At 35.2% G+C, this 25,070-nt stretch overlaps 1 protein-coding gene across 1 annotated transcript; it reads right to left on the bottom strand.

Annotated features, from left to right (window-relative positions):
• Positions 1 to 1,515: 1,515 nt before the first annotated feature.
• On the bottom strand, positions 1,516 to 3,882 carry LOC123545595 (uncharacterized). The gene is made up of 2 exons (XM_045331919.2): positions 3,722 to 3,882; positions 1,516 to 2,578 (listed from the first exon to the last, which is right to left on the bottom strand). The coding sequence occupies exons 1-2, from the start codon at positions 3,726 to 3,728 to the stop codon at positions 1,917 to 1,919; spliced, it is 669 nt and encodes a 222-aa protein (XP_045187854.2). The 5' UTR covers positions 3,729 to 3,882; the 3' UTR covers positions 1,516 to 1,916.
• Positions 3,883 to 25,070: the final 21,188 nt, after the last annotated feature.

The raw sequence follows: 25,070 nt of genomic DNA on the forward strand, positions 1-25,070 counted from the left end.
TAAGAATTCTGTAATGAAAATGGCTTTCATGTTATTTTGCATAGAATACATTTTCTAAAAGTAGTAAAAACACTGCAAAAGAGAAACCTACAATGCCATATAATTGAATATATATTCCTAGTATCATTAAATCACAACGAATACACATTTCTATATTGATAAAGGTACAGAATGACATCCTCACATCTCTCGATCAAAATTCTGTAACAGTCCTCGTGCTACTCGATCTTCTGCGGCTTCGACACGATTGGATCACCAAACACGTTACACCGGCTCGAACATCTTTTGGAGTCACAGACAATGCACTTGCATGGATGTTCATCATATCTTAGTGACCGCTATCAAACGTATGCGTGATGTGAGTTGTCGACGCCTACGTGATGAAATACATGTGCCAGGGATCGTGCTTGTCCAAAGAACTATATCATGTACACTAAACCCGTGGGTGCCATATGCAGACGTCATGGACTTCTTCATCATTTCTACGCTGATGACTCTCAATTATACCTATCTTTTAAGCCGATAGAGGCTGTGGCCAGAAGTGAAGCCTTGCGCCGCATTGAGAGCTGTCTGACTGAAATTGTCTCGTGGATGAATTCCAACATGCTGAAGCTCAATGCTGACAAAACTGAGGTAATGCTATTGACATCAAAGCGTAACTCCAAGTACATTGATGACGTTTCTGTGAAGGTCGGTGATTCTGTGATAAAATCCACGAAATGTGTTAGGAATCTTGGAGCAGTATTTGACAGCGGTATGGATATGGAACAACAAGTCAACTCGGTGTGCCGGGCTGGATATGCACAACTTCGCAGAATAGGTCACATCAGACGGTATCTTACCAGTGATGCCACAAAAACCCTTATAAACAGCCTGGTTACTTCACGGTTAGACTACTGTAATGCCTTGTTAAGTGGTATACCAAACAGCACACTTAACAAGTTGCAACATGTCCAGAACACTGCAGCTCGCGTAATCACTAAGACGCCCCGTCGCAATCATATAACACCGGTTCTGAAGGAGCTTCACTGGTTGCCAGTGAAATACAGGGTGCAGTACAAGGTTCTGACCCACACCTTTAAGGCGTTACACAATCAGTCCCCTGCCTATATTAGGGATATGCTAGAAGTGTATAAACCGGTCAGGACCCTAAGATCGCAAGACACGCTGTCACTGGTTATGCCAAAATCTAATACCATGATGTATGGCAATCGCAGCTTTTCGTGCACTGCTCCAAAGCTTTGGAACTCTCTTCCTGTCAAGATCAGGGAAGCTGACACGCTAGCTGCTTTCAAAAGCCTGCTCAAAACCCACTTCTTTGTACAATATTTTGTTAACTGACCGATACATTTATTTTTTTATCTTGTTTTTTTAAATTATACTTGTTTTCATTCATGATTTTTTGTTAATGTGGAATGCATTATCTTTGTATACGTATTTGTTTGTATTTTTGCAATTTATTCTGTAAAGCACTTTTGAACGTGTACAAGTGCATGAAAAGAGTGCTATATAAATGTGGTATAATAATAATAATAATAATAATAATTTCCCGTTTAATGATTCTAAGCTTTCCTTGTTATGTTGATAAACTATGGTTTGACTTTGTAGCAAATTAGGCTCTAACTCCAAAGAGGACCGGCCATTCGTTTTCTTCCCAGAATGTCGTTATAAAGCTCCCTCCATCTGGATGAAAGTCTACGTCACCAAAAGACTTCCTGCCATCGCTAGCAATAATCTCGGACTGTTGTCCATTGCTTGATATTCTGAATATGTTATGGGACGAATCGCAGCAGACAACAACGCGGCCTGACTTATCAATTGCAGATCCCCTTGGGAACTTCATACGAGAGTGGCTAAATCGGAAGATCTCGTTCATGTTCCTACCATTCCATTGGCAACAGACAAATTCGTCCCCATCACCGTCCATTTCCGTCGGACATTAATAAACCGCCTCTGTCGCGCTTTGAGCGATTGTGCATGGCCATGCAATCGCCAGATTTGTTCAGGACAACAATCTGATTTTGTGTGGTAGCACAAAGGTGTTCTTTATCAAGGGCAACAACAGACCGTGTCCTGTCCATCACTTTTACGTTTAAAACTTGTTGTAGGATGATCTCTTGCTTTTCAAATCTTAACTGATATACAACACCGAGAGAGAAATCTTTTCCGGTATAGGTTATCAGAAGTTGGTCGTCGTTAAAGCCGTTATTGACATCCGAGGGCTTAACGTCTTCCTTCTGCGAATACTTCGGTTTTGGTAATTTCATGTTTGCTTTTTCAGACCATGATGCAGAGGCATACCCGACGGTTCGACTGCCGTCCTCGCTTTTCAAATGCTCTTTATAAAACCCTTTTGGTTTGTTCCCACTTTCTCCAGAAGCATCATTTTGTTCGAACAGAGGTTTTATAAGGTCAACCTCCTGGATACTTTCATCATCTGTGTTTGTTATTAGAAGCACAGTGTTCTTGCGGTCAATCAATGCGACACGACCATCTTTAAGGTGTGTTCCTGCGACAATTAGCCGTCTTGTTGCCTTTTTTGCACCACCTAGGTAATCCAATGTTTTCACAGGTACAGCTGTTTAAAAGAAAGAATAGTAAGTCGTAGAACGGTCTGGACAACATATTTCTACAGATAATATTTACATAGTAGAGGGTTAAATTATCTAGAGATAACTAATTGAGAACACATTTCTGCGAAACAAAATCATTTAGGATTTAATTTATGGTTACAATGATATGTAGAATTCTGAAAGGATTCATTTAATATTTGAATAATTACTTGTGATGTTTGTGTTCCGAGTAAATTTTGTTTGAAACAATTATTGAGATTATGTAGGTTAGTTTTTTAACAAATTTTACAGGAGCGTTTATTTGTATATTACATATCATGCCTTTTTGTTTCCCTTACTTTTGTTATGGAACCACCTGACGACGATATCTTTACACTCTCTTGTGACTTTGGAACATGGTTGGGGTTCAAGTATTTTGATCGGCACCATAATCCGATTTAAACTCAATGGTGTTGTTTTTCACTGACCGTTCCAAGGCGGTGCCCTACCGTGTTGATTTTTTGTTATATTTTGTCTACTTGTTTTACTTTGTCTATAAATCTTGTGTGAAAATCTTTAACCTGCTAAGTTTCTATAATGAACTTGTCCATCTTTCAATTTAGACGGTACCATTAACTGTTCAAAGGAGTGCTTACCAAAAATATACTGACTGAATAGCGAATAGTGCAGGCTGATCTTAGTCTACACAGTCGCAAAGGCAGAATCACTTGCTGCCCGCAGGTTAAGAATTAAATGAAAATCCTTACACATGTTTTGTGCACTGCTTTAGGGATTCCTTTCGGTAAGGCCGTCTTCTTTGAAAGTGTCTGTTCTTTTTTGAAATTTTGTCCATATTTTTGTTTATTTTACTGTCACTTATTATATATGGATTCTCTTGTTGGCGAGTAAGCTTTATTTATTAAATCATTATTTCTTAAAAACTAAATAATTATTAACAATGAAGCAATTAGTCAAATTCTGCCATGTCAGCATCCAATGTTAATTCAAAATGTTTATTACTTCTTACTTGGCTTAACAGAGAGCTTATCTTTACAACTATCTGGAAGAACACTAAATACGTTATCAAATTTAATATTTATCTTTATATTATTCTATGATTGGATAAATTTTATCGTAAGGAGAAGGAACTTTAAAGAATAAAATTGTACCTGTCATTTTCTCTACTCCCTACTTCTTTCGAAAATGAAGACACAAACAAATTTAAAGCTTATCCATCTCCCTATCGTTCTTTGAACCAAAACAAAAAGTACATTTTTTTAAATGTGTCATATATACGGTATAGAATAAAACTATTTTCCGAAAATCTTTTAAACAGCAAGGTATTTTGGCCTTGGAGAGATAATAGGTAATAGATAAAGCGCCCGTCTTACACATACGTTTCATATACGTTTGATTACAGAAACGTTATCTAATTACAAGTATTTTATAAATTATCATTTCATTCACAAGGTATCAGTGCATAGTTCGCATTTTAACAATAAGATAATGAGAACAACATACTTGCATTACATACCGAGCTGTGGTGGCCTTATGGATAAAGCACATGCCCTGCAATCGGGAGGTCGAAGGTTCGAGCACTGTCAGAGGCGGGTTTTGTTACTGAAGAGAGACCGGTTGGTGAGCCGCCAGCTAGTTAAATAATGGTTACCGATTGCCTACCTGCCTGGTGCCTGACATTAAATTAAAACAGGAGCTCGTAGAACACGAAATGCCCCCTTGATGCATTCAGTAATTGCACAATGAACATAAATTATTTAGTGACTGTACACAAAAGTTTTACTGTTCTGGATCAATGTGACCTTGACCTTTGACTTACTGATCTCAAAATCAATAGGGGTCATCTACTGGTCATGATTAACCTCTCTATCAACTTTCAAGATCCTAGGCTCAAGCATTCTCAAGTTATCTTCAAGAAACGGTTTAACTGTTCTGGGTCAATGTGACCTTGACCTCTGGTCTCAAAATCAATAGGGATTATCTGCTGGTCATGACCAAACCCCCTGTCAACTTTCATGATCCTAGGCCCAAGCGTTCTTGAGTTATCCTCTGGAAATAGTTTAACTGTTCCGGGTCACTGTGATCTTGACCTTTGACCTACTGAACTCAAAATCAATAGGGGTCATCTGCTGATCATGATCAACTTCCCTATCAAGTTTTGTGATCCTAGGCCCAAGCGTTCTCAAATTATCGTCAAGAAACTGTTTAACTGTTCTGTGTCACTGTGACCTTGACCTTTGACTGATCTCAAAATTATTAGGGGTTGTCTGCTGGTCATGATAAATCTCACTATCAACTTTAATGATCCTAGGCCCAAGCGTTCTTGAGTTATCATCTGGATATCATTTAACTGTTCCGGGTCACTGTTACCTTGACCTTTGACCTACTGACCTCAAAATCAATAGGGGTCATCTGCTGGTTATGATCTACCTCCCTATCAACTTACATGATCCTAGGCCCAAGCATTCTTGAGTTATCATCCGGAAACGGGTTATTTGTTCTGGGTCACTGTGATCTTGACCTTTGACCTACTGATCTCAAAATCAATAGGGGTCATCTGCTTGTCATGACCAACCTCTTTATCAACTTTCATGATCCTAGGCCTAAGCGTTCTTGAGTTATCATCCGGAAACTGTTTAACTGTTCCGGGTCACTGTGACCTTGACCTTTGACCTACTGATCTCAAAATCAATAGAGGACATCTGCTGATTATTACCAACCTCCCTATCAACTTTCATGATCCTAGGCACAAGCGTTCTTGAGTTATCATCCGGAAACGGATTGGTCTACATAACGACCGACAGACCGACATCTGCAAAACAATATACCCCTCCTTCTTCGAAGTGGGGCATAAAAATAGGAATCGGGAAGTAATGCTGTTCAATGTATGAAGATTTCTCATGTCTGGCCCTTTCAGTAGAGATGACTCTATAATAAACGAACACTTTAGTTTTATTTTTACATATTTGACTCGCTGTAAAGCTAATGCTTGACGATTTCTGTTTTGAGCTAATGCAGATCAAATTATTTTGTATACACTTTGTATATTCGTATTAGATCAGGACAGACATTAAATGAACATGTTACATACCTTAAAAATTGTTATATCTGGTCGAAAGTCGAAATTTCAAGTGTTAGATGAAATTGGTTTAGAAATGAAACAAATTTTCGGTGTACTTTTTAAAAACGGCAACAATGGATAGTGGTGACTTTCGGAAGGAAATAAAAAGTGCATGAATAACAATTCCCGCAATAATCAGGATTTTAGAAATTGTACAGTAATATTGAATTTTGAAAAAAACAACAAATATTGTAAAAGCTAGGAAGTCAATTTAAAAGTTATTAAAATTACAAAGCTTATTCTACCAAATGATTGACTGGTTTGTTTCTATCAACAAAGTAAGTCTAAACTGTGATCACAACGAATGATAACTCTTGCGCGTCAGGTAGATACAGACTTGTTTCACGAAGCCTACTTAGGACATAGTTAGAACTTAGGTACAATGTGTTTCACAAAAATAATTTTAAGTAGATTCATTTTAATTGTTCGGCTAAACCTATAGAATCGTAAGTTAGCGTTGAAGGTATAATGGCATAATCGTATTAAAGGTCGGAGAACTAGGCCTGCTCAAAGCTAAGCAATTAAATTCTTGTGCACATTTTTCCAAATATGAAACGGAAATGCATGTTTTACTCAAATGTCCAATGTATGTGCTAGATAGACAATTGCTAAAGGCTAACTCTGACAGTGCTAGTTTTCATACTTTATGTGATACTGATAAGTTACAGTTTATATTCACCCACCCAGATATGATAAGGATTTTAGCAAAAACCTGTTATAACATTTTAAGACTCAGAAATAATCAACTGTATAGTAAAGATAATAGTTGATTGTATAGATATATAATAGTTGCAACATTATTATTGTTTTAAAATGAAGAATTTTTATACACAGTATTACTGATAATTGTAGTGTTGCGACGCGGGCTGATTGTATCCTCCCGTTGACTGATGGGAGATTGTGCGTATGGTTGTTGTGATGGCCTTCTGTTGCGTTGTAAGGGTACAATTATCTATGTGTATACATGTAAAATATTTTTGCTAATCCAACTACGGATGATCTAATCATATGTAGATTCATTATTTTAGCTCCATTTCTTATTTTGAAGTGCATTTATTTAGTACCCTAATACAATTTTCAGTATCTTAATATCTTCTTCTCTTATGGCAGATTTTAGAATATATATGTAAAAACAATCTATAAATTATGTGGGTACTAATTATACCAATCTGAAACTTAATTGATTAATGGCATTCAGATACTTTTTGAAATAGATCCAATATCTGAGTATTTAAGGCGGAATGATAATTATTATAACATTTACTGTATTCAGTATAATGCAGAAACGCTCTATATATTCATGTGAGTGGTTATTTATTATCGTTTCCCAATACCACTTTTACTGCATTACATAAAAATAAAGTTGACCATCTTTAGGATAAGTTCCAACAACAATGAGACATGCAGGTATTCCAATATTTCCGGTTTCTGCTATAATTTCAAAGAAAGAATATCTAATGATGCAACGAACTAGACAATACTTTCCGACATGAAAATTTCTAATCTAAAGTAGTTTTGTGCACCGTCGTACATTTGTATTAATAAATCCGCTAATGTCTTTAAATTGCATTCTGGTATTTATAACAGCTGTTGATTTTGAGTTCTGCTCAACCCGGAGCTAGAGGGTGTTGATGGTAGCTTGCACTTCCACTACCGTCCATGAGTAGACTCACTAAAACGAGCCTGCAACATTTTCGTTTATGTCGTGTTGGGCGACCTGTGGTAATTCCAACTACATCATTGTGGATCTTGTGTTTGGTTCACATAGCAGCTGGTACTTTGAAAAATGATTAGTTTCCTTTCGGAATGATTTTAGGTGTTTAGCTGACTGGTTGTTCAATGTAGATTTCGTTTGAAACAATAACTGACTAATGACAATGAAGATATGTCAGAATTATTTTGTAAAGTATAAAACGTCTATGTTTGAAGATTTAATTTCTGATTATTTACTTAGCACAGAATCTCTCAATATACGAATCCAAAATTTACTTGCAGACGAATATTTCAATTACTGCATGCTAAATTTATCAATCATTTCCTGCAATCCTAAACTGGCATACTGCCCAGGCAGAACTCGTAAAAGTTTAGTTTACATAAATTTATCTTTAATATGTCGATTGTGAAACAAGTTGTACAATTTATATTAATCACTCTCGACATCTCATTTCTGATGGAATCCATTGGCACGAGGGTATGAGAGAAAAGAGCAGTTTCTCTTTGCTTAGCACCAAGCAAGGGAGCTACTGATACAAAATTTTTCGCGTCAGCTCTTTGGTATGACGCGGTCGGTGATCGAACCCATGACCTCCCGCACTCGAAGCGGACGCTCTGCCACTAGGCTTTCGAGGCGGTAAAAGTTTGTATCCTATTTAAATGCAAGAAGGTTAATTCTTTCAACCTTAACACAACTAGGTTTTTAAAAGGAAGTGTGACATAAAAGAAAACCAAAAACATTATAAACTATTTTCCGAAAATTGATTATTGTCAAGTTGCAATATGTTTAAAAAGCTGAAAGATACAACAGCTCTCGGACTCTTAATATTACGATTTATAATATCGGAACGGGAAGATACCATGCATGTCATTTTTCTCTTTGTCGTTCGAAAATAAAGAAACAAACAAGACGTTATTCATTATCATATTGATCTTTGAACCAAAACAAATTTCAGAAAAAGATTTGTCCTAAAACAAAAACAAAACATGTATTGACTAATTTTAAAATATAAAACTATTTTCCGAAAATCTGATTAGCGGTCGATAAAAGGTAAAGCGCTCGTTTCATATTACATATTTAATTATCAAAACTAAATATTGCCCACACTAGCTTTATGTTGGGATATTTCTACTGATAAAAATATACTGAACAGCAAAAGAAACTATCCAGATGTATAACTGGTATATTTTGAAATAAAAAAATCAGTTTTTCAAATTTGAATTGTTTCTTCATACCAAAATGACAGTGAAGATCTTTACGTGATAAATTTTTAAAAACCAATCCACCGTGAAGTCAGTAGTCCAACAATAGCCGTTTGAAAGGTTATATCTTCTGCGCGTCAGTTGCATTGTAACATCCCAATTGGTCGCTCGAGCTAAATTTGATTCAGTCATGCGATGCAACCAACAATATTTTTTTAAACTTTATGCTGTTTTTCGAGTTAGTCAATTATTTCCAATGACAATAAAATTTCACAAAGAAAATTGTTAATTACAGGCGCACGTGAATTTCGTGCAAAACGGCTATTGTTGGACTACTGACTTCACGGTTGATTGATTTTTTAAAAAAAATACACGTGAAGTTCTTCAAGTGTAATGTGATATGAAAAACACAAGTGATTTATAAATTAAAGTTTTCTAATAAAAAAATACCCCAGTTATTAAACTGGATAGTTTCTTTTACTGTTCAGTATATTTACATTATTAAACCCATATATATGAAAGAAAATAATTTTGAATTGTACGTTTCCGAGTGGTTTCTTAGGTGATATTGGCGTAATTCAAAGCGTTGACGTACTGATACCATACGAGATGCCCTATATCACAGCCAGTCCGGTTACTTTTCGATTATCTCGCGTACAGAAATACCTGTTTTATGTTTGGTCTTGTAGCTTATTTGAGATACTTCTGATAATAATGAAAAATTTGATAGTGAGTAAAACTCATGTACATGTATTTTGTACAACAAGCTTTACGCACACAAGTAACAAAGATCATGATTCAAAGAGCAAAAAAAGATTAAATAAATTAAATTAATAATACTAAATGAAAATCAGAATATTAACTTTGTTATAATAGCAATTAATGTATGTTATATTTTAACTTTCTTGAGTGTTTGAGCAGGAACTTTTATAAATGACAGACTGGATAAGTGTTATCATCGATGCCAAAACACTGCCTTGAATAAACGTTTTGACTTTTATATTTTAAGTAAAAATGATAATTTAAAAGTAAACAGAAGATTCTGTAACGAAAATGGTTTTCATTTTGTTTTGCATAGAATACACTTTCTGAACACTGCCTTGAATAAACGTTTCTACTAAAATGGTAAAGAAAATAGAAGACAGAAGATTCTGTAACGAAATGGGTTTTCATTTTGTTTGCATAGAATACACTTTCTACAGATAATAAAAACACCGCAAAAGAAAACCTTACAATGTTATATACAATTGAATATATATTCCTAATATCATTTTATCACAACAAATACACACTTCCCGTCTTTCCTTGTTTTGTTGTTATTAAGATTTATTCTGTTACTACCCCTATATTTTGCTATAAACAGGTTGCCGTCTCAACATGCCTTTACATGGCAGGTCCTGTACATGCACAGCAGGTGTAAATAGGTGTGATGATTTTTCAAACCGTTCATTATGCACCCACTGCGACTATCAAGGTAGAATGACAAATTATTCATTTCTCTTCTTTTCTATTCCACGTAAATACGGTACGATACGAAGACAGTTTATAAGCCTAAGCCAATCGACATTGACTTTGTCAAATTTGGCGTTTCGGAGCGTACTAGTATATAATAAGTCTTCTTTATCGTGAAACTGAAATTTTTATCCTGTTTTAAGCCGTTATTTGTCGTACTTATTGGATCTAAGACATTTGTTGTATACGGACTTTCACTGAAGTCTCATTTCATGCCTTAAATACAGCAGTTTAAGGTAGAGACTGCGGGTATTTGATTTCAATTCAAGAATCGTTTTCAGCTGTATTTTGTCCAACTTGAAACTTCATTTACTTGTTTTGTAAATGAATGCCCGGTTAGCACCTATGATTTAAAACATACAGAAGTCGATTTGTAAGGTAAGGATTAATGTTTTTGTTTTAATATTTAATTGAAGCAAGCAATGGGGGGCGGAAAAATTAATATATCAGTAAAATGTGAATGGATTATTTTTGTATCGGAAATCAATTTTTTGTTCCAAAACCTTTTTTTCCAAAACGTGCATGTAGCAGGGTTTTGGTATAATTATGACATTTTTATAACTGGATAAATATCTGAATTTCAACTTCAAAAGTAAATATTTGCACTTCAGATTTCAATTTATAAAATAGTCCTTTCAAAGATCCTAAAATGCGACATCTTGGGGTTATATGCTTCTATTAATATCAGTGTCTATCTTGATAAGGCTACGGTATTTACAGACACCAGGGTAAGATCATCCAGCTAGACGGTTTCATAAGATGGCCAAAAGCATTGAGTGTCAAGTGATTAAAAATGAACGGTCTTAATAGTTTGGTGACTAAGTTCAAACTGTCTTTGGTAGATACAATAATTATTTGTATTATATTGTCAATGAGTACAGTTTCAGTCAGCTGACATTTTACACGCGATGCTTTTATACTACAGTATATTATATTTTGGCATAATCAAACTTTAACAAAAATTAAAGTAAAATCAATATTCTACTCTAAAAGAATGCTTAAAGAGCATGTATGTCACGCACTAGAAAATAATAAAAAGAACTTACCTGACATTTTGCTTAATGTTTATGCTTACGGACTTATTTTTCAACACAATTGATTGATTTACAAACCGAAAGTCAGCGTCCTATTTTCAGAAAACCGTTCTGAATTTTCAGTTATTTGTTATATAAAGGTGTACTTTTTATTTGTTCTAAAATATTCATGAGCACAATCATTGTACATGTCTATAAAAATATGACTGAAAATGTGCGCCCGTTTCGAAGTAAAACACATAGACTTACCCATCTTATATGTAATCGTGTCGATCCAAATTGCTTCAGGACAGAAGATTTCCTATTAGAAATATGTTTAGAACTAAACGAGTTAAGATATTGTATCACAAACTTAAGGTGTTTGAATGTAAATCAGCGCGAGTATAGATCAAACTTTAGCTGAATGTTCCTTACAATGGAGTGAAATTCCGATCGCATTAAATTTTCCCCCTGTTATGTCCATGAATTACTAACAATAATTCATATTTCTAATTTTAATCAACCATTGTAGAATGCAGTAAATAAAACAAATGACGTTGACGACGTTACCCAGTAACGACGTCATTTACAATAAAAGACGTTCTAAAAATAGATTATCACACCCCCAAACTTTCATTTAAAAGTGACAGTGTTTTGCTTTCTGTCCGTAACCTATCTTAGACTATGTTTTCTTAGACTTCTGTTTATTTTGTTCATAGTGTAACCACTTCCCTTACAGTGCCACTTTTTGATTGTCTCGCTTAGAAATAACGAAAAGTGAAAGGATATTTCCTACAATATTCAGGATTGTTGAAATTGAACCACAGTGTTGAGTTTTGCAGAAAATAAAAGAGAAACTAGAAATGTGTCCACGGGACACAGATGCCCCCACTACATGACAAAGTGTAGGTAAAATATTTTCGGAGCTACGCGCGACAAAACATTAAAATGACAATTTTTTCCTAGGTGAGGGGCCATAACTCCTACAATACTGAATGAATCCGGACGCGAAACCCCATGTGTACAACTGCACATGCTGACCAACATTCCTGTAAACTTTGGTGACTCTAGGTCAAATACTGTTGGAGCTATGCGCGACACAACATTATTATGACTAAGTTTTACTAAGTCAGGGGCCATAACTCCTACACGACCGAATGAATCCGGACGCGAAACCCCAGGTGCACAACTGCACATACTGACCAATATTCCTGTAAAGTTTTGTGACTCTATGTCAAATACTTTTGGAGCTAGGCGCGACAAAACATTAAAATGACCAATTGTTTACTAAGTAAGGGGCCATAACTCCTACAAGACTGAATGAATCCGAACGCGAAACCCCAGGTGCACAACCACACATGCTGACCAACATTCCTGTAAAAATGTGTGACTCTACGTTAAATACTTTTGGAGCTAGGCGCGACACAACATTCAAGGACGGACGGACGGACAAGGGCAAATCTATATGCCCCCACCCAAAGTGGGGGCATAAAAAACAAAAACAAACGAACATAATACTATAAAGGCTTTGAAATCAATTGCAAAGTGCGTACAATTATAAAACATCTACCAATTAGTACAACGAACTTTGTTAGCATCGTCAAAGAAGTTCTTAAAATAACTGTTTCAAATGTGATCAAAACGAAGGAGAACTCATGCATCAAGTAAGATATCAGTCAAACATAAGGGGCCCGCTTCACAAAGCCTACTTAGGACAAAGTTAGAATTTGGATTTAAAGGAGTTCATCACAATATTTTGTGCGCAGCTCAATCGCGCAGCAAGCGATATCCACTGTAAAGTTCAGAATTCGCCGCCGAAAGTGCATAATTGTCGGATATGCAGCGCACTCGCGGAAAATATATCGTATGTACTGACAATATAGGTCGTGCATCCATATTTTACCTTTAAAAGTGATGGTGTTTTACTGGAGGAGTAGTTGTAGGAAGTGCTCGAATCGAATACATTGTGGACAGCCAATTTGAAAGTAAACTTTTTCGTCCAGTAATGATGCAGCCGACTCCAAGTCAAATAAAATTCCAGAAAATCTTAACGTAGATATATCTCCTTTAAGTTCAAATGTGACTTCCTAAAAATGTTGTTATACTTTTTGTGCCCTATCCCGCATTTCACGTAGTAAGACCAGAGTTATGGCCCTTGATAGTCAAATTATACATAAAGGGTCTAAACATTTGTGTCGCATGTACCTCAAAATTATGTGCGCCAAGAGTCATGAAACCACACAAGAATTAAATTCAGCATGCGAAGTTGTGCACCAGTGCTTTTATTTGAGGTTTCACTCAATAAAAACAGATTTATGTCCCTTGACGTGGTCAAATATATACGTAAATGGGATGTGAAAGCTTGTGTAGCACGTATCTCAAAAAGTATTTGACCTAGAGGCATGCAACCTTAAAGGAGCATTATTCCGCATGTGAGTAAGAATATTGGTTAAGGAACTGATAATAACATTGTGCAATTTGTTTTGTAAGAAAAAAAATGTTCATAATTTTTAGGTGGGTGGGGTAATGAAAAAATACTTTTGTGGGTGGAGTGAATATTTTTAATTTTTCTTGAAAACAAGCACGGGTTGATATTTTTTTTTTGGTTTAGATTGTTTTGTCTTAGTTCTAGCTTACATAATATAAAATTTGGAAAAATTCTGTCCGCTAGATTTTTCATATTATTAAGAATTACTTCGTGTTTTTCTCAGTTTCAGATACTTTCGACATCTGTCAAGAGTAATTTTTCTGAGTTAATATATCTATATGTTGACATTTTATGCATAGTTATAGTGGTGTTATTAGTTCGGATGCATAAACAGTAACATCAGAGTGAAACTTCGAATAAATAATTGTTTGCAGTAGTTTTATAATGACATGTATGTACTGTTTCTTCAGACAAAAATACCGATTTGGTGTTCTTAATAAACTTTGAATATTGAAAAAAGAAGCACGGGTACCTATTATTTTTATTTTTTATTTTAACTTGTCATACATCAATCTATAAATATGCAAAGTTACAAAAAATTCTGTCCGCTAGAAATAATTGTGAAAAACATCTTTAAGGTGATTCAACTAGAATCTGAGCGAACAAAATTGAATAAACATTTTTAGAATGAATTTAGCAATAACGATAACACTAAAATGTTTGTTTTAAAGTGCACACTTGGGAGTAAGGAACCCTGCTTCTGTCATTACCTTTTCGACCTGACAGAGACGAGGCAACTTGAAATTAAGCAATAGATGGTCCTGCCGGAATTTTATAGTACCGTGACAAGTTGACGCTAAGCGCACTGTCGCGCAAACAAGATCTGACACGATAAGTAGAAGTTAGACTTCTCTACTTTTGGCCCTACAATAAACTCCAACTTTTAAACATTTCGAGGGAATATCTTAGTGCGAGAAGTTAAATTAGCTCTTTAAAATTTCTACTCTTCTTTCACAATTTTGGGTAGAAAAGATGAAATTTGCGCGACGATTATAATGTCAAAAACTTCAAGTTTCATTACATTAACAGCACGACAAGTTGAAATTTAATGCTTAATTTCAAGTCTAGCCGAAAAGTCGATGCCAGAAACGGGATTCCGCATGGAAGTGAACTTAGGATCAACTTTCTTGAAACAATCCCATATGTCTATCAGTTTAAGGTGAATGGAAAATAACAAACATGATAAATTAAAAGAAACGTTAACTTGTTGTTTAAATATCAGTTTTTGTTTCAAGCTTATATAACTTAGATATACATGTATTAATCCGAGTATGAATATTAGTGTAACACTGAGACCTTGTGTTGCTACGATCAACGTCTAGGCTATTGATTTTAAATTTTCGCATTAAACTAATTCCTTCATAAAATGTTTTTCGATTAAATGTAAGTTTAAACCTGTATGTCTAACCTAAAAAAGTCCTCAAAGACAACCCTTGCCAATTCCCAGTCAGTCGTGTTTGAAAATTGCAAAAAACATATTTTGTAAGGAGTCATCTTTTGTACACCATACCAAGGAATTATTTGACTCGTTGTAACTTCCGGTTGTTGTTCGTGTGATGTAAACAAAATATACACGGACAATCTTTAAACATTTTGAAGACAGATGTAAATTTTGAAAATAGGTATGTATTCCTTTTTTAATTATGCAATGTATATGCATGATCTCGTGTGATGAGTATGTTATTTATAGCTGAAAACGCACGAACAGAGAAATCGACTTGCAGATGACAAAATGTGTAACCCGTTTTCGCGGTTCGATGTCTTAAATTCTGTGTATTTACTATCAATTTATCTTCTAACTTTGGTGATGGAAAAGTATTTTAAAATATATCCAGTTAGAGATAAAATGTATTCAGTAATAGATACATTTTCGGTCAGTATCTGAAAAATTATTGACCCGGTGGCACGTCAATTTTTTTAACTACGGAAGCGAATTAGGGATTACATTTTAGAAAAATCGGGGTTTTTTTTTATAAAAACTGTTTTTCTTATTTAAAATGATTTTTCTTAGGTTTTTTTTGTCACAACATATTTTTTTTCATCAAATCGTGTAACATGTGACCTCTACTATATTCATACTGCCTCTTTTAATTAGTAAATACATAGAGGATATTTGTTTGTTTTGAGTGAATATGGAATATATCTCACTTCGAAGTGAGAAAATTTCTAACATTTTCACGAGCGCGTATTTTATGCTCAATTACGTTGAGATGTGCATTTTGCAACTGTTTTAATCTCAGCGCGGGAAACAGACGCGCGTAAACAGACATGACGTCAGACGTGCTGTGACGTTAGAAAGACGCATGCAACATAAAGTTCCATTTTGTTTTATCTTTTGCTGCATAACGGTATGAAATTCTCTTTAAGTAAAATAATTTGAATCGAGAAATATACTATAAAGAACAAAGTGCGACTACATCTTTCATCCTGTTTTAAGCAAATAATTTAAAATTCATACACAATGTAATGAGGGGGCGGAGCTATATCTCTCACAGTGTGAAAATATAGATTTCATATTTTCACAGTGTGAGTGATGAGATATGAAAATATTTAACTGATAAAATACAGTATTTCATTAGTTAGCATAAAATAAACTGTTCTTTTTTAATTAATGTATTTATACAATGTTTTTTTTTATTTCAGATAAAGGTCTTTGAATACAGACAGGCAGAATAAACATGAATTATTACAGTATGGCGAACTACTTGTTTAAAGAGTAATGAGGTAATTAGATTTGTTTTCTAAATGAATGACAACTGTTTAATAAGAAAATTTTGAAGAGTCCTGTAATATTTCTAGCTTTTATATATTTTTTTCTTTTACTATGTTTCCATTTATTTTCATGATCTTTTCAGTGAAGCAACCTCAAGATGTGTCATTTGTATGACTTCGGATGATCAACCTACAGCAGAACTTGGAGAAAAGGGGTGCCAGGGACTAATTAAAGTCAGTCAAAACAAATGAATGAATTAATTGTATAATTGATATTATTTTTAAAGAATACCTATAACAAAAATCAATGCAACTACTGAAATTATTTTGTTTCATAATATGACATGTTTATAAGTTATTATTGTATAATATATAGCGCTTTGTTCAATAATTAATGTAAAAAGTGTTATTTCTTTTGTTTATTTTGTAGGTAATCAGCTGTGTGTTAAAGTAATTGTTCCTGGAAATGTTGTGCATCTAGAATGCAGACGGATCTACTGTCACCCAAACCAAAATAGACAAACCAGAACTGTAATTGAAATACCTCCCAGTCCCAGAACAAGACAGAAAAGTGAAAACAAATTTGACTTTGAAAAGAACTGTTTATTTTGCGGGACTTACGCGAAAGTCGCCATGAGCAATAAACGCGGACTTGACGTTTACCCCGTCAGAACTCTTGAGTTTCAAAATACCTTAAAAGAAGTGTGTAACACAAGAAAGGATGCAAGGGGAAATACAGTGCTATGGAGGATTGAATACGCACAAGATCTTCCAGCCATTGAGGCACGATACCACCAATTATGTAGTTCAAACTTCAGATCTGGGTACAACATTCCTAAACAGTATCAAACTTCTGAATTCGAGCACAGCAAAGCAAAAATGGGTAGACCGACCAAAAGTTTTGCTGAAAGTGCTTTCTGGGAAATTATCCAGGATTTTGAAACTAATGTGACAGATCAGGTTACTATCTCAGACCTTGTAACAAAACTGACAGAAATGTGTGGAGACGATGCTTACAGTGCTGTCTATATGAAGAAGAAAGTCATTGATCATTTCGGTGGAAGGGTTATAATATCTGAATTAAATGGAAAGCATAACGTTATCACATTTAAAAGTACTGCTGATGCTATTTTACATTCATTTTACAAAAGGAATGGAAAGGATGACAATGAATCAGAAAAAGAGCCATAATAAAAACAGCTGCGAAACTAATTTTCAGTGATATAAAATCAAATGAATATGATAAGGATGTATACCCCGATTCAACAGACGTAATGTCAGAGGAAATAAATATGGACTTTTTACCAGATAGTCTTCAGCTGTTTCTAATGGAGTTGATTAACAGCAAAAAATCAGAAAGGAAAGTTTCTTCCATAGGCCAAGCTATTATACAGGCTACAATGCCAAGAGGAGTAATTGCACCCTTGCAATTAGGTGTGGGCGTTCAAATGCATCACCAGTTCGGGTCAAAGTTTCTCGTAGAAATTCTGAACAGTCTAGGATTCTGTTCACCATAACATGGAATTCAAAGATTCGAAACGAGCGCAGCTTCTTCCCAAGGAATTCAAATTAAAAAAGTCTAGTGATCAGTTTATGCAATTTGTTGCCGATAATGTTGATCACAACACAGGAACAATTGATGGCTACAACACCTTTCACGGTATGGGCATTATTGCAGCTGTAACACTATTAATTGAACAGAAACGTGTCATTCCTAGAATACATGCTACAAATGAGGACCTTGTTTCTGTTGGAAAAATAAACATCAGTCATTACAAAGCAACGCAGAACAATCTGTAGTTATTGAAGTTCAAGAAGTTAGCAGATATTGAAGATATGAATAAGGCTTATGAGGAATTAGACTTTCTCATTAAGGTAGCACGTCCATTATGCCATCAGTCACCTGGGTGGTCTGGTATTATGCAAATGGTTCATTGTGGTAGTCACCCTGGAACATCTTCCGTAGTGTTTATGCCGAAGATCGAAATGAATCCGAGTGATATGTCTTGCATATACTTAACCCTGAAATTTGTGGCACTTCAGTGCCGCCATCACAGTGCAATACCAATAATCACATTTGGCCAACCATTGTACTAGAAAGCAATAAATATTATAATAAACGAACCACAGGGAAGTGAAATTAAGAGTATTGTTAGGCTGGGAGGGTTTCATACTGAAAAGAGCTATTTGGGAAGCATTGGAAGACTAATGGAAAATTCTGGACTTGCTAAGTTGCTTGGGACTGTTTATGCTGCAAACACAGTTGGACACATGCTTACCGGGAAAGCGGTAGGCAGAGCATTCAGAGGACACTTTCTTGTACATGACGTTTTGAACTCATTTCTGATAGAAAAAGCATTCCCAAACCTTCTAGAACAAAAAAACAGGTTTTCGTTTTTGTCGTGTTGAGTGACCTGTGAAGTTTTCACTTTTCTCTATTTTGATAAAAATAATAACGTATAACGTGGTGAATTTAGCATAAATGCTGAGTCTGTGAATATAGACAATAATCGAGAAACTGTGAAAGAACTGTTTCAAAAGGTAATGTCAAAACAGTTACTGCCCGACCAACTACACAATAACAGTTTTATTAAAGACCTGCTCATGTAGTATGAAAATGCAAAGAAAACATTTAACGACTGTAGAACGGCACAGCTCTGGTTGCAGTATGTAGAAATGGTCGACATTCTGAAACGATTTATAGCAGCTGAAAGAATGGGAAACTGGAATGACCATCTGACTGCAATGCGGCAAATGCTACCATATTTTGCAGCAGCTGGCCACAATCTTTATCTGAAATCTGGCTATATATATCTTCAGCAGATGTCTGAAATCACAGAGAAAAATCCAGATGTTCACCAGGCTTTTAGTGCAGGAAACCATGTTGTCCGACATAGCGATAGATACTGGGCTGGTCTTTCTACCGATTTAATCATAGAACAGGTTCTGATGCGAAGTGTCAAATCTGTTGGAGGAATGATCCGTGGTCGTGGAATGTCGGAGGCTCAGAGGGCTCAGTGGCTCCTATCAATGCCGGCGTGTGCTGATATGACCAATGCTATTCAGGAGTTCACAGGACAGAAATTTGAAGGCAGTGAACAACATAAAGAGTCTTCAGAATCTAGAATTGCGAGGGATAACACAGACCGTCTCACTATATCTGATTTCCTCCGCGAGCGAAATCCGTTCTCTGATGAGTCCAGTTTAAAGAATATTGAAACTGGTGCTGTTGCCGAGTCTAACGTGAATGTGGACAAAGCGAAATTGATCGGTCAAGCAATTGTGAATGAAATGGAAAACCACAAAGTCCTTGAATACAGTTTCAAACGTACAAACCAAGCAGTTACACTTGGTACAAAAAGCAGTTTGAAAGTTGATGGCGAAAAACTCCACATTGATCCTCAATTACTTTTTCAACGTTTAGTAGCCGTCTCAGACAGCTCCTTAGAAAATACTGAAGAACTGTTTGAATATGAACTTTGTGCTAATCCGTCTGCTTTGTTCGATTCGTCTGGGCTCTTGAAGGAAGCACAGAAACCTTCATTAGCAAATGCAATATGGGAAAGTGGTCCTTGTGGCGTTGAAAGCATTCAAGAGGATAATCCACAATATGTTTTAGATGGCGAGTCTCTTTTTCATAGAATACCTTGGAATTATGGAGAATCTTTTGAGCAAATATGTTCTAGATATGTGAGTCTTGTAGAGAACAATTATGGTCAAGCTTATATCATTTTCGACGGGTACAGCAATGGTCCTTCGATAAAAGATGTTACACATGCACGGCGGACAAAAGGAGTTATTGGTACGAAGATAAATTTTGACAGTAGAACCCCATTCAAGACTAAAAAAGAAACCTTCCTGTCAAATAATGAGAACAAGCAAAACTTCATTGACTTACTTGGCAATTACCTTAAACCAAAAAATTGCGAGATACGTAATGCTACTGATGATGCAGATTTTCTGGTAGCTCTGACTGCAGTAGATTTAGCTACTGAAAACCCCGCTGTTGTTGTTGGTGAGGACACTGATATTCTCGTTCTTCTCTGCTACCATGCAGTTCAAGATAGTCAGAGGATATTATAAATCCGACACAAAGAACATATTAAAACAGAAAAAGATATGGGATATATTAAAAACAAAAGCAGTTTTTGGACTCGATAATTGTCGCTATATATCATTCGTACATGCTTTCACGGGTTGTGATACATCTTCAAGAGTATATAATATTGGGAAAGGCGTTGTCTTGAAAAAACTTATCAATAATGTTGAATTAAAACAACAAGCTGAAGTATTTTGTCGTGAATCGTCACACTCTGCTATTGAGGCTGCTGGAGAAAATGTTTTGGCTAGTTTATATAATGGTACAGAAAATGAAGGATTAGACAAGCTAAGATATAAGAAATTTGTGCACAAGGTAGCTAGCAGTACAACTGTAGTACAGGTGCAGACTGCCTCCTACGAAAGCAGCTGAGAAGTACCATAGTTTCAGAGTATACACGCAAGTTCGGGCTTGGATGGGCAAAAGTATTAACCCACTAGAATGGGTTGGATAAAAAATGACGGTAAATTTTCACCAATCAAAACGTCTTTATCTGCAGCACCTGAACGACTTTTAAAGATAATAAGGTGCAGCTGTAAAGCAAACTGCAATACGAAACGTTGTACATGTCGTAAACATGGACTGTTATGCTCTGCTGTCTGTGGCGACTGCAGAGGGACGAGCTGTAGCAATGTGGGGACATCTGAAGAAGATTTAAATGAGTAATGGTACATTTAAGCGTAAAAAGATACTGCAATATGTCTTCTGTCGTTGGTTGTATCTTAACAATTTATGTCACAAAAGAAGAATGAATAGTGATATTCGTAAAAGTTAACAATAAGGTGTTGAATACAGATATTAAATATTTCATTGCACATGCTATGGACGGATCAAACAATATTGCGGTGTAGAATGTTACTTAGTTAAGTATTTTGCAAAGAATATCATATAACCCTTATCTCTATTACTTTTTAATTGGGACACTCACTTCTTTATGCAAAGAGTTAAATAATAAGCAGACTGCACAATTATTGCCTGTTAGAAAGGTTTATTACATTTTCTAATATGCTTGTTTCTGTTAAAACATTCTTACGCTAGAATGACGTCACGTTAACGTACGGTGACGGAAACATTTTTGTTGCGACCAAGAAAGAGCGCTTCTATATTTTATCTATTGACTTGTTTCAGATTAAGTACATACAAGAATCAAAATAATTTGTAGCAAAACCGTGTATTAACACTGTTTATACACTCGGGCGGTAATACGTCGTACAAATAATTTCACCCGGGCTGCGCCCTCTTTTACTCTTAATATTTCGATAATTCACTGAAAAACATGTAGTAAGTTTAACATTTTGAACATCTTTGTTACTGCACCAACGTATTGTTTTTGCTAACAGTTTTAACAGAGAGATACTTTGTTAATGTAAACTACATACAATTTTCAATGTGTTATGTTGCTGGAGAAAAATAATTTCTGGATTACACCTCAAATTTCTTCAATCAAAGACAAATATTTTCCTTGTAAAACTCTTCTCAAACTATTTTATGATTCTAAAACAGTTATTTTCCTTTACTTACAACTAACATTATTACAATTATTATATGATCTATATTTGCTAACGTTTACAAGAATGTTAAAAAGCACACTTGATAATTGTATATATAGTTGCAATTCCTGAAATAAATGTTACATATTAAGTAACATGTCATAACATTGAACAATGCTATCGTACAATTTTATTCCATTGTTAGCCAAAATAAATTTCAAAAAAAAAAAGCGGAAAACCTTAGTTAGCTCAATAAAAGTCTAGATAGATGAAGACAAAAAAGTAGATCTGCCTATATCTCCATTAATGGTCTTACAGTAATTCTTTTTTACGCACTACATAAGCAGGGAATTGTTTACAATTTAACGTAAACTTTATACATTTTTAAGTAATGATATATGTCCCCGTGTGAGGTGAACACTTTCCCACCTTAGAAGGTCATTGTGCTGGGTTAACATTTTCCAACTTCAGAAGGTCATTGTGCGAGGCGAACAGTTTCCCGCTTTAGACGGTCATCGTGCGATGTGAACATTTTCCCGCCTCGGTAGGTCATGCAGAAATGTGTCACGTGCTGAGTACAACTCAAGATGGACATTGACCCTGTTAAAATTGCGTGTGCCATACCTATAGCGGATACGAAAGAAGAGAACATATTTGCAACAATTTAACAACATGCCAAGCAAAAACAGCATTTTCCTGCTGTATAATTCATATGATTGTTCACTCTCCTCGCTATTGAAAGATGCTTCTAGCTAGAATCTACAAAACAATTACGGATGAAATATTGTCACATCTCACTTGAAACAAAACGCACCCTGAAGAGTTGCAAGTGTTGTCATACACCCAAGTCTAAAGTAACGTAACCAAACCAGTTTTAAGTTTTGTCCAACTCTTCCAGCTGTCAAAATGTCAGAATTATTGACGTCGTTGTTAGTTCCACATAACCGCAGATGCAGGGTCAGCTACTGGTATGGACGGATAATTCGGTGTCAGTTGTCCGTCGTTAGTATGTTTACTTAGACATTGTCTCCTGTGAAACTGCTAGTCTGAATTATACCAAAAGCATCTAAAGCATCCCGATATCATTTTTCAGTGTCATATAATTATATATTCTATGCCTAACTTAGTAAACAAACTACTATTTGATATATCGGTTCGATACATACTTTTATAAAGACGATATATATAACTGCATTAAGTAATTACCAAATATTTAATAAAGGAAATAGTTTTAAATGTCAGTATAATATACTCTTGATAACAAGGAATCCAACCTGTCTTGCTACAAGTAACGTAAAAAGATTCAAAAACGTGTAATTCTATTTTTTTCTGTCTTCTGTAAACATACCTAATCAATTCAACATTTCTATAGACAGCTTGTGTTTATTTACTGCAACAATGTAATACTTGAAAAAATGTATGAACCTCCATTGGTTCTATTCGCAAGCACGGTACTTGTTAAATTACCATATCGCTTGCTATATTTCCATATCACCTCTAATGTAAATGCTTCAAAAAAGCTGCAAACGTAAAGTGGATTTTGTATTAAGACACATTTGTAACTGACACTGTTGCGTGATTGTGTTGTTGCCAAACCTTAAGGCACGAGTATCTATTCAGATAAGGTAGACAGAAGAGCCATTAAACTCTTAAATAACAGATAGCATCATTTCCGGAATACAACAGCATAGAGACAGTAGTAATGTGTTGTATCACATGTAGCTCTTTCAAGTTAAGCTGTGACAGACTTTCAGACGATTCTCTGTATTTTCAAATGATCGCTCTTTTGTTGCTGCAAAATGAATCAATTCGCATAAGTATAGCTATTTTGCGTCATAACTGTTCTCAGAAAATAAATATAGAACTTTTATATTGTACGAGTTATCACCTCTCACGGAACATACTCGGTGATACCCAGTCTGCTATGCTTTTGCTTGGTTGCGTTCTATGCTTCCACAGGATCTTCTTGTAGATTTTATTTCTTGATGTCACCTTTTGTAGACTGTCGTTTAAATATGACTGAAAAACTGTTGAAAAAAACGTTAAACCCGAACACACACACACACACCTTTTGTAGAATAAGGCAATTATTCAATGAATATGCATAATCAAAATAAAGTAATTCAGACCTACGTACACTAGTTGCTGGCTTGTGAACTTTTGAAATGATATACAATATATACTGAGAGATACGGATTAGCTTATCCCCTTTTCAGTCCAATTTATTTCTACAACATGCTTGTGAAATCTGTTTTGGACTGGCTGCGGAATGGTTCTAATTTGTTACAATTACTGTAAGCAGTTTGTTAAAAAATCTTCGTTCTGACGGAGAGAATCGTCCAGGAAATCGCAACAGAGGATTAAAACAATACACGAAATGCGACACATGAATAATTCAGAGTTTAAACAAAATGCAACATTGGAATATTGTGAAATAATAATACCAAATTCGCAAAATAAATTATCAGCTTATGACATTTTCCTCCGTCCTTCCGTGTGTAATTCTCAATTATGCACATTAAAACACATCTTTCAATCAGAAAGCCAGTCACTTCCTGCTCAGTGCAGTGAGTAGTTTATTTCGATCTACATTCTAATTACTACAGCTGTCATTATTAAATTTAATGAGAATCTAAGTGGTTCCTATTACTTTAAGCTTAAAACAAATTTATTTTTACCATATTATTAACTTATTTTTACCATATTATATCAGTTATATGTCTGTTCTGTACGTAACGTTGTATTCGGCTAAAATGATTATCAGCTGCTTTAACGATTTAATCATCTTCCGAAATTAAGGTTTAAGCACTGTTAGAACATCTTTAATCTACGAAAATGCTTTTATGTATATTTAAGTGGTAGAAGTTGGTCATTTAGGTCTACGTGATCGTACCGCGTTAATTACTTGAGAATAGGTCAAGGAGACAATGTACGTTCGGATAGACCTGGACAAATAAAATGAATGTTTTGCGTTACATCTTAAAAAGAGGAAAGCACAAGCAAAGCTCAGTTGGGTATTGTATAATCACCCCTTGGATATGGTGCCTGCTTTTTAATTTTCTCTTTTGACAGTTCCTGTGATACGCAGGCTCCATAACCTCAGATCCCCTTCCTAAATTCCAGTTTGTTTAGTTCTGCCCATTGTTTTC

Source organism: Mercenaria mercenaria, chromosome 1 (assembly GCF_021730395.1).
Source record: "Mercenaria mercenaria strain notata chromosome 1, MADL_Memer_1, whole genome shotgun sequence".
Taxonomy (NCBI): Eukaryota; Metazoa; Mollusca; class Bivalvia; order Venerida; family Veneridae; genus Mercenaria; species Mercenaria mercenaria.